Source organism: Argentina anserina, chromosome 2 (genome assembly GCF_933775445.1).
Source record: "Argentina anserina chromosome 2, drPotAnse1.1, whole genome shotgun sequence".
NCBI classification, from domain to species: Eukaryota; Viridiplantae; Streptophyta; class Magnoliopsida; order Rosales; family Rosaceae; genus Argentina; species Argentina anserina.
The window spans coordinates 16,178,466-16,189,618 of NC_065873.1; the positions used below are offsets into that span (position 1 = coordinate 16,178,466).

At 41.4% G+C, this 11,153-nt stretch overlaps 2 protein-coding genes across 4 annotated transcripts; one reads left to right on the forward strand and one right to left on the reverse strand.

Annotated features, from left to right (window-relative positions):
• The first annotated feature begins 1,040 nt into the window (after positions 1-1,040).
• Positions 1,041-4,914, forward strand: LOC126784859 (cellulose synthase-like protein D4). 2 transcript variants are annotated; one of them, XM_050510380.1, is made up of 6 exons: positions 1,041-1,504; positions 1,580-1,954; positions 2,064-2,868; positions 2,954-3,457; positions 3,518-3,756; positions 3,843-4,914. In XM_050510380.1, exons 1-6 carry the CDS (start codon positions 1,041-1,043, stop codon positions 4,795-4,797), a joined length of 3,342 nt encoding a protein of 1,113 aa, XP_050366337.1. In that variant the 3' UTR covers positions 4,798-4,914. The 2 variants fall into 2 exon arrangements, with proteins under 2 accessions (XP_050366337.1, XP_050366336.1); XM_050510379.1 differs by having other exon boundaries at positions 2,954-3,756.
• Positions 4,915-5,141: 227 nt separating this feature from the next.
• Positions 5,142-11,153, reverse strand: LOC126784863 (AT-rich interactive domain-containing protein 3-like). 2 transcript variants are annotated; one of them, XM_050510390.1, is made up of 14 exons: positions 11,009-11,153; positions 10,429-10,770; positions 9,218-10,374; positions 9,087-9,126; positions 8,637-8,689; positions 8,269-8,314; positions 8,109-8,186; positions 7,300-7,401; positions 7,137-7,188; positions 6,977-7,052; positions 6,785-6,851; positions 6,654-6,704; positions 5,974-6,066; positions 5,142-5,681 (listed from the first exon to the last, which is right to left on the reverse strand). In XM_050510390.1, exons 2-14 carry the CDS (start codon positions 10,750-10,752, stop codon positions 5,577-5,579), a joined length of 2,244 nt encoding a protein of 747 aa, XP_050366347.1. In that variant the 5' UTR covers positions 10,753-10,770; positions 11,009-11,153; the 3' UTR covers positions 5,142-5,576. The 2 variants fall into 2 exon arrangements, with proteins under 2 accessions (XP_050366347.1, XP_050366346.1); XM_050510389.1 differs by having other exon boundaries at positions 9,218-10,770.

Here is an 11,153-nt window from a genome sequence, read left to right on the forward strand (position 1 = left end):
GATTAGTGACCGGGTTGTAGAATTTGACAATTTGTAACCATATTCCAGGCGAAAATAGATAATATATAAGATGGTGGAGGAGATACAATATTGATTAGACTGAGGTGATCAATTCATTATATAGAATAGTTTGATACGTACATGTAAATGTATATACCAACGCTTCATGCAAGTAACTTTATTAAAACAAAACTATACAATGTAGTTCTAAACACAAAATGTAAGTTGACGTACGTACGTCCGTAGTGGTTATTTTAAATTATGTACTGTAAATCTCACTACGAACTTCATGTACGTATTTCTTCAATTTTTACTCGACATTTTCTTTAATTTACTCCGATTTCTTACACATGCAACACTAGTAAAGCGAATACAATAAGTTGAAAATAAATGTCAATTTCGATTATACAACTAGTTCACTTTACTGCTGCCGCAATACTTCTCTGAAATGGGCATTATATCAAAAGCCTACATACAATATATGCGAGAAGAGTCATATAATTTGTTGCTCACATTAACATGATTCATATGTGAGTACGTATAATCACAACCATATCAAAATCACAAAATGTTTCAAATCATCATATACAAGCTTTATATATAACATATCTAAACAAATAACTAAAATGAATGAGTGCTGAATCCATGCATGCATAAGTTTAAACATGCTGTTCTTCGTTCCAACCACAAACAGAAACCTTAAATCTCGTACACTAAAAACAGCAAACCAGCAAGGACTTGGTCTCTCCACATAAATTCTACCTCTTGGTTTTTCAGCTTCCCAAATCTCTCCTTACACTGTTTCTGTCTCTCTCTTCTACGTGCCCTTTCTTCCAATGTCTCCTCCCATTTCCTCTTCTGCTTGTCCAGGCTTAAACGAATTCATAGGATACATTAGTTTTTCATCCCAAACCTATATGGGTTTTCTCCCATTTTTGATCGATATGTATACATAATTACATCGTAGAAACATGAATTGAAGTATAGATTGATTAATTTTAAGGAATTAGCTAAATAGATTAGATAGGGGTACGTGAGAAATGGCGTCCTTGAACAACCAGCCATCTAAGAAGGCAATACGCAGCCCTGGTGGCTCAGCTGGTGGCTCTCAAGGTAAGGCTAATTCGAGTGGCCAAACTGTGAAATTCGCTAGACGAACTTCAAGTGGAAGATATGTCAGTCTCTCAAGAGAAGACCTTGACATGTCAGGGGAATTGTCAGGGGACTACATGAACTACACAGTTCATATTCCTCCCACCCCAGATAACCAACCCATGGACACTTCTGTGGCTGTCAAGGCGGAGGAGCAATATGTTTCTAACTCACTCTTCACCGGAGGATTCAACAGCGTCACGCGTGCACATTTGATGGACAAGGTAATTGACTCGGAGGTGTCACATCCACAGATGGCCGGAGCCAAAGGTTCGGCGTGCATGATGCCTGCATGTGATGGTAATGTGATGAAGGACGAGAGGGGAGTCGATATAACTCCTTGTGAATGCAGGTATGAAGAAGAATCTAGACATGCAATTATGTGCTCAGAACATAACCTAAATGTGCTGTGTTTGTATATATGTAGGTTTAAAATATGCAGAGACTGCTATATGGATGCACAGAAGGATACAAATCTTTGTCCTGGTTGCAAGGAGCCATACAGATCGGACGATTTTGATGATGAGTATGAGCGTGGAGGAGCACTGCAATTGCCTGGACCTGGTGGAAATAGCGATAACATGTCAGTGATGAAGAGGAACCAAACAGGTGAATTTGATCACAATAGGTGGTTGTTTGAGACCAAGGGTACCTATGGTGTTGGCAATGCATTTAATCCCCCACCGGACAGTGGTTATGATAATGAAGGGTTCGCACCGGGATCAATGGATGCTACAGAAAAAGCCTTTAAGCCGCTAAGTAGGAAAATACCAATCGCAGCAGCTATTATAAGTCCTTACAGGTAAGCAAGTGTTATGAATATTTTACCAGGCTTTTTGTATGCTTGCATATTCATATATCACCCAGCAATACTAAGAACAAGAGACATTTTATTTTGGAAATATTTGCAGGTTATTGATCTTTATTAGATTGTTTGTGCTTGGTTTCTTCTTGCATTGGAGAATAGTGAATCCAAATAATGACGCAAGATGGTTGTGGATGATGTCAATTGTTTGTGAGCTTTGGTTTGCCTTCTCTTGGATTTTGGATCAAATTCCAAAATTCTTTCCTATTAATAGATCTACAGACCTAGAAGTGCTCTATGAAAAGTTTGATATGCCATCTCCTTCCAATCCCACTGGTCGTTCTGACCTCCCTGGCATTGACATGTTTGTGTCTACTGCTGATCCTGACAAGGAGCCACCTCTTACCACTGCCAACACCATTCTTTCAATCTTGGCAGTTGATTACCCGGTGGAGAAGGTTGCATGCTACATCTCAGACGATGGAGGTGCTCTTCTTACTTTTGAGGCAATGGCGGAGGCTGCTAGTTTTGCAGATTTGTGGGTGCCATTTTGCAGAAAACACAATATTGAACCAAGAAATCCTGATAGTTACTTCGCCTTAAAGGTTGATCCTACAAAGAATAAGAGCAGGACTGACTTTGTTAAGGACAGGAGGAAGATCAAAAGGGAGTATGATGAGTTTAAGGTAAGAATAAACGGGCTTCCCGACTCTATTAGGAGAAGATCTGATGCTTTCCATGCCAGGGAGGAAATGAAGATGTTAAAGCACATGAGGGAAACCGGTGGCGACCCATTGGAGCAAGTTAAGGTCCCAAAGGCCACATGGATGGCTGATGGCACACATTGGCCGGGTACTTGGTCCGTTTCTTCTAGTGACCATGGCAAAGGTGACCATTCAGGAATTCTACAGGTAAGAACCAATGTTTGCATTTCTTTCATTAGTGTGCTTAAAGAAAATAACAGTAGATTATTTACTCTTTGAGTATGATGTACAGGTGATGCTGAAGCCTCCTAGCCCTGATCCACTAATGGGAGGGCCAGATGACAAGCTCTTAGATTTCACAGATGTTGATATACGACTCCCAATGTTTGTTTACATGTCGAGAGAGAAGCGACGAGGCTATGATCACAACAAGAAAGCTGGTGCCATGAATGCTTTGGTACGAACTTCAGCTATCTTGTCCAATGGCCCATTCATTCTTAACCTCGACTGTGACCACTACATCTACAACTGCAAAGCCATCCGAGAAGGAATGTGCTTCATGATGGACAGAGGTGGAGAAGACATCTGCTACATTCAGTTCCCTCAGAGATTCGAAGGCATTGATCCCTCGGATCGTTATGCAAATCATAACACTGTGTTTTTCGATGGCAATATGCGTGCTCTCGATGGTCTTCAAGGTCCTATGTACGTAGGAACTGGTACAATGTTTAGGAGGTTTGCCCTCTATGGTTTTGACCCTCCAAATCCTGACAAGGTCGCCGCACAGAAGGCGGCTGCAGCAGCCACCAGTGACCCAGCAGAGACACAAGCGCCATTGACGGCACCACCAGCACAGACCCTACAGCCCATGACAGCTAATGAACTCGACCCTGAACTTGATACCAATCTTCTGCCTAAGCGTTTTGGAAATTCTACCATGCTAGCTGAATCCATACCTATTGCTGAGTATCAAGGACGCCCCCTCGCTGATCACCCTGCAATCAAATTTGGACGCCCTCCTGGCATTCTTAGGGTACCTCGTGATCCACTTGATGCTACAACTGTTGCTGAAGCTGTCTCCGCCATTTCTTGCTGGTCAATTAACAACCTAGCCATCTTCATAGTGAAGAATTATTACAAACGAATGTACTAATTGGTTGCATGCATTTGCTTGTGTGTAGGTACGAGGACAAGACTGAATGGGGAGACAGAGTAGGTTGGATTTACGGATCAGTCACAGAAGATGTTGTGACAGGCTACCGTATGCACAACCGTGGGTGGCATTCAGTTTATTGCATCACAAAGCGTGATGCATTCCGGGGTTCAGCTCCGATTAATCTTACCGATAGACTCCACCAAGTGCTCCGGTGGGCAACTGGCTCTGTCGAAATCTTTTTCTCCAGGAACAATGCCTTGCTTGGTTCAATGCGCCTGAAAGTACTGCAGCGTCTTTCTTACATTAATGTTGGCGTCTACCCTTTCACCTCTATCTTTCTCATTGTCTACTGCTTCCTCCCTGCACTCTCACTCTTCTCCGGACAGTTTATCGTGGCTACTCTTTCCGTCATGTTCTTAACCTACTTGCTGACCATTACAATATGCCTCATAGGGCTGGCAGTGCTAGAGGTAAAGTGGTCTGGAATAGGATTAGAAGAGTGGTGGAGAAATGAACAGTTCTGGCTCATATCTGGAACCAGCGCTCACTTAGCTGCTGTGGTTCAAGGGATTCTCAAAGTTATTGCAGGAATTGAAATCTCTTTCACACTCACTTCCAAGTCTGCAGGAGATGACAATGATGACATCTTTGCAGACTTGTACCTTGTTAAGTGGACTTCACTGATGATTCCCCCGATTGTTATCGCCCTTGTCAACATAATCGCCATTGCTGTTGCATTTTCAAGAGAGCTTTATTCTGTAAATCCTCAGTGGGCTAAGCTTGTTGGTGGAACTTTCTTCAGTTTCTGGGTGTTGGCACATTTGTATCCTTTTGCAAAGGGTTTGATGGGAAGGAGAGGGAAGACGCCTACCATTGTGTTTGTCTGGGCAGGTCTCATTGCAATTACACTTTCCTTGCTCTGGATTGCCATTGCACCGCCAGGCGGACAAGCGGCCGGACAAGGATTCACGTTCCCGTAAGCCATGAGCGACAATCTGTCAGCATACTACACAGAATTCCTTCCTTTTATTGTTGATCAGTATGTATTCAAATCTTTTGTCTTTACAAAACACCACTTCAACCATACATAGCTGATACCGAATTCGGATCAATCATAAAGTTTGGGGTCAAGATGAAACTGCAAAGGATTGTAATCGATAGAGTTAAATGCACATCTTTATTGAACGAGCAAAGAGTGATGCTGAAGAACATATTGTAAACTGAACAAATTCATTCGTTTTGTAAACTTAAGTTATACGTTTTTTCTCTGACTATCAGTCTGCTAATTCTTCCTAAACTTTATCCATGCATGACAAGTTCAGACTTCAGATCATACCTCTGATGTCTCATATCAACTCTTCGAATTCCAGTATATCCACATTTATGTGCAAGGACAGAACGAGATTACATGACACACAAGTACATCTTTGGTTCACTATTGAAATCTGAAGGAGAATAAGTAGAATCTGGACACTAAGAAATGCACTTCCAAGAAGAGGTATAAAATATCAAAGCCACAAATTCTGCCAATAATTTATAAGAGCATGATTTGCCTGAAATCCATCTCGTCTACAATCAAGACTACTTTGCATTAAAAAAACTAGTCATAAGCCTATAACTGCTTCCAAAGATAGAAAGGTGAACAGGCACCAAACTATATAGGATTCAGCTCCAAGTGTGCACCAACTAAATTATCATCCATCATCTAAGTAACTTAGGCTTTCTATACATGCCAGACAGACGGATAGACCCCTACATTTTAAAAGTCCGACTGTTCAAATGGAACCCGCACAAACAACTGGCCATTCAAGGTCACCACGGCAGATGTCTGATGTGGATCAATTCTTGAAGGTAAGCTGACAACCTAGAAAGAAAATCATTGTTGTTATGCTTAAATTATAGTTTGATAGCCACACTGCATGAGAAAGCACACATCATAGCATGTGTGAATATAACTACTGAAAGTCCAGGCTGATAAAATCTTAGGCTTAGGTCTGGGGCTATAAGAAAGGACTAGGGCACAATCAAAGAAAACAACCCCCTTTCTATGGATGCTTTTTCCCCCATAATTAGTGGTCGGTCAATACCAAGAATGCACCATTATAATCTAAGCAGAATAAAACTCGCTAAGCTATATTAGTATAAGTTATGCAGACCTTCTTAAAGGGTGCGACACCCCAAGGATTGTCCAGTTGCATAGGTTGACCAGAAATAATCAAGCGTCCGACTGGATCAGATTGAACATGCACCTGCATTACCAAAGATCACTGTTACCAACAAAGACAGATACGAACTGATGCAGGTTCATAGAGACAACAGAACCAGACAATCAGTGTTATGTAACAACAGATGAACATACATCAGCCATTGATGCACTTTAAGGGGTTCATAAACACTCATTTTACAAAATCATCTGTTAGGAGGCTATCAAATCTCTTTGTATAAGACTGGAGCAAGAATCCAGCGTATGATATTCATATAAGACTATTAGAGAGACATTCACAATCTATCTTCTATTTTGTCGAGGTTCAAGGTCCTTACAGAGAGGTCTCTCTACGAACCTTGGATTTACCAGGTACCGGTTCTAACTTGCAACCACTAAATTAGGAATATAACTAGCCAGAGTAGAACACATGTTTGGCAAAGAAGTATTCATCGTTGACCAATTACATTCCTAATGTCAATTGTTGTTTTAGACATTCTTGGTCATGAAGTAGTAAAATGATCAAATGCCTATTTTGATTAAGGGAAAAAGATACCAACTTTAGCAATAAAAACAAGAATAACAATTGAAAAAACAAATAGATACTGTCAACAAACTAGTTCAGTGGCTGACCTCCTCACGCAGAAGTCCAGGAATCAAAGCATATACCTCGAAGCAGTCGTTCTGTAGTCAAATTTAAATTATAATAAGAAATAATCAAGCCAATATCATCAGTTCCCAACGAATAGATGATAGAAACTTACAAATCGTTTCACGTTGACTTTCACCCAATCTGCTGGGGGCCCAATATCAAATACCGTCATATCTAATCTATAAAGAATGAAAACCAAACATTGAGCTCTAACAAGAAAAGGTAGAAGGTATTTATTCAAACTAGTAATTAAATGTCACTGCTATGTGAACAAAACCAACCAAAAAAAAAGTAATAAACTAACCGTGGCCTTGTTGCTTTCATGTCAGAGGCCTGAGCAGCGGAATCCCCAGGAGATAGTTTTTTCCGCTTTAGCAAACCTGAGTAGAGAAACAAATTTTGTAAAAACAGAGAAGACCAATACTGCACAGCTAGATGCCGTCAAAGTGTTACAGTCATGATACCAGAACTCTTAAGCTGCTTGTCACTTTTTGGCATAGTACTCAAGGGCTTCTCCTAACATACAAGCAAGGCAAAAAAGATATGATCAGGAAAGAACAAAAGAAAAAAGAAGAGATACATGTGACTCATCAGAATTCTGCAGGCTTTAATAATTACATCACCAACCTCGCCATTTGCAAAAAGGCGTTGAGTGTGCCAACCCTGCATGGCACGAGCTGCGGCATCCCTTAGTGTCCTGCCTGATCCACAAATTTGACTACCATCAGCCTGCATTATAAATCCAAAAGGATCATTCAACCAGAAACAAAAGAAGAAACACATACAAATGAAAAAAAAAAACACACATATATATAGAGAGTATATATATATATATAGAGAAATTCTCAGATTCGGCAATTCCGGCCACCGGTGATGCTCAACGACGGCGCCGACCAGCACAGCCGCACTCCCCTCCTCCCGGCGTCCTGTCTGTGCCGGCCAGAGTAGCAGCGCCGGCCTACGGCGGCCAGAATCTCGAAATCTCCCCACGGTGCCTAGAAACTTGAAATTTTGAGATTCTGGCCGCCATAGGCTGGCGCTGCAACTCCGGCCGGCACAGACAGGAGCGCCGGGAGGTGGGGAGTGCGGCTGTGCTGGTCGGCGCCATCGTTGAGCATCGCCGGTGGCCGGAATCGCCAAATCCGCACCGTGCGGACGTCCGTAGCCGAGAAGCCCTGTATATATATATTTGTTTGCCTCTGCAGGTACAAATCCAATAACTCAGTATCACTGATGTAACACTGAGTGTTGTTGTAATCATCTTATACAGAGCCATAACCTAATATCTTCCATATCCAATAGCAAATATATGCACCCTCGAAGGGGCAGATGCATAAGAAAGATCACACACTTTATAAGTGTAGAGAAAAAACATCAACCTTTTTAAAGAATTGAGTATTCTATTAGCATCACATGTAATTAGCTAATTACATTACCCGGAAATCAACTCTAGAAGGTTCAGGAAGAGCAAGCTCACTGCCATGCCATCTATGCTTTTCAAACTCAAGTAATGCCTGAAAAAAAGTGGCAAATTAAACTGAAGATCCATGCACAGTAAGGCATACAATCACCAAAACATAACATATAGAGCATAACCTTCTCATAGAAAATCCGAAAAGTCCAGGAGACAGTGGTACAAGTCCTGTGAAGCATGATAAATTAGCCATTGGAATTTTTTAATTTACACGAGAAATTATCTTAGCAAACAGTGTTGAAGAACTTATTAGCATAAGATTGAGACTTCTTAATGATCGCAATTACGGTTTCATCATTGGTTACACCACAGCGTCATACCACATATTCCACATACGTAATTTCCTATGTTTTTAGTGTGGTCCACTAAAGCTCTTAATAGTTTATGATATACAAAATGAAGATGCCTGCATGTCTTATAATTTCTGGCCAAGGGTTAACATATAAGATAGCTTAGAAAGATACATCAATTGAACAAGGATATTGCTTACTTTGGGGGATTAAATGATTCTCCAACCTGCCGCCACAACTTGCAGGAAGTAACCTACAGACAAACGGTCATAGTTAAAAAGTTTGCAAGTGAAAAGACACTGCACAGCATATTTTCTTTTGCCTGGATGACCTATAGTAAACAAGAGAGGGAGTCAAATCAATCTACCATAGGAAGAAATCAATATGCATGTACCTTAGCCTGTTTTTTGTTTTTGTATTTTGTTTTTATTGTTTTTGGTCAAACTACATTTGAAACCAGGTTAACAATACATTCAGGTTTTGGTCTGATATATATTTAGAATTATGTCCTATACTATCTAACCAGGAACTGAAGGTTTCTTTCTGTGAAAATACAATCTAGTCTAAATGGAACTTTATCGAAAGACAAGGCCAAACAATAACAAAGGAATCAAGATTTAATAAAAACTAGACCATGACAAGTTGACAACCTTTTCATAGCCACCAAGTTTGATCACAGCTCTCCATAACCTTCAGAAGAAACAACGATGTTACCATAAAGAGAGTGTTCTGTAAGTAAGTAAATTTAGCAAAATCAACAGATATAATCACAAAAGCTTACTTGAGCAAATTCAATTCCTCTTTGTAAAACTTTGGGGGTTTGAATTCCAAGTAGTTCTCTCTATACACTTTCTCCACCTCCTTCATGAATTCAGCTTGCTCCTCTTCAGTCCCTGACTCATCACCCTCAACACCTGGATCCAAGAGAAAGTTTCTCTCTCTATTCGAACTTTTCCTCCCAACCTCTCGTTCTACATGAACCTTGGATTTTGAAAGTTGCTCCTTTATGTTATGATGTAGAGGGAACTTTGTTTTGCTGCTCAACCCACCAGTTAGTGGATGTCGTTTCTCATCTTCGTCATCAGACTCAGATTCAGTCTCCATTGATACCTCATCATCTTGAGGCATGCCACGCTCTACCTTACAAACATTATTGGCTTTAAGTTCTTTAACACTACTATGTGGTTCAATTGGGGAGCGCTTGGCCTGACTTCTGACTGCATCCACCAGTTTCTGCTTTGCAATCTTACTATCACGAGGCATCTCATGCTCCAACTTACAAACAACCCTATCATTTTCAGCACTTGTGAGTGGTTCACTGGATGGTTTAGCCTTGCTGCTTACCCCGTCCGTCAGTTTTTCATTTGCAACTTCAGCATCACAACCCTTATCAGGCTCCACCTGACTGGCAACAACATCCATATGCACTTCATTTGAGGGCCATCCATCCGCCATTTTTTCCTTGGCAACTTCACCATCACCACAGATATCAGGCTCCACCTGACTGACAACACCATCAGTTTCAGCATCAATTTGCACTTCATTGGAGGGATCGGCCTTGCTGCTCTCCCCATCTTTCAGTGCCTTCCCTTCCTCCCCATCATTATCCCCCTTTTCAATCTCCATAGTAGTCTGAGCTGCTTGCTGCAAAACACCATCCCCATCACCAACAAGATCACCAGTCTCAGCACCACCATCTAATTCACGGACTTTGCTAACCTCAACATCCTTCAGCTCTTCCCTTTTCTCACCACCATTCTCCTCAATTGCATTCTTCACACTTACATTCTCCACACTGACCTCACTCTCATGCTGCACATCAAAATCCACGCTTCCCACAACATTATCACCTTCCACCTTTGCAGCCACCTCACTCTCACTACGCACATCAGACTCCACATTACTGACAACCTTATCACTCTCAACTTCCAAACCCACCTCACTCTTACAATGCATATCCGAATACACATAATTCTCAACCGGCAAACTCACCTCAGTCTTACAATGCATATCCGAATACACATGACTCCCAACCTTATCACCTCCAGTATCACCCTGCGGCTCATCGTTAGCTCCAGTACCAATCTCAGCATCCTCAGCTGCTTCAGGGACAGTGGGAGCTGAATCAACCGGGCCTGCCGTGTCAGCAGGCATTTCAACACCACTCTCACCAATAAGCTTCTGCATCTCCACTATTACAGTGTCAACAGAATTGGGGTTTGGCTCTTGAGGCCCTTCAAGTAGGGTATGGTCTTTGGTTTGGTTCAGGCCTTCCTCCTCTATAACTTTGCTCTCTTCTTTGCCTATTTCCTCCATGTTATTTTCTATCTCTTCCTTAAACAACACAAAAGCCTAAATTTAATCTGGAGATACAGATATTGAATAAAAGATGAAAAAGAGTGGAACTTTGTGAAAGAATGGGGATTTGGTGGAGAGTGATGAGGAGGGGTTACGCATGATGTAAATAAATTTTGAGATAAATTAGTGAAAAAAAGCTTCTCTGCATATAACAACAGAATGAGGAAATAAATATAAAGAAGAGGTGAAAAGTAAGAGAGAGAGAGGAGGTTACCCCAGTTAACCCAAAAGGGAGGAGAAGACGGTGGAAGTAGGTGGGAACGGAGGCTTCCCAAAGCTCTCCCTGTTTTGAGTTTGTTGTCTGTCGCTGGTTTTGCCGGGGACAAATCTATCTGACAACTTTCCCAGTTTGGGGTTTG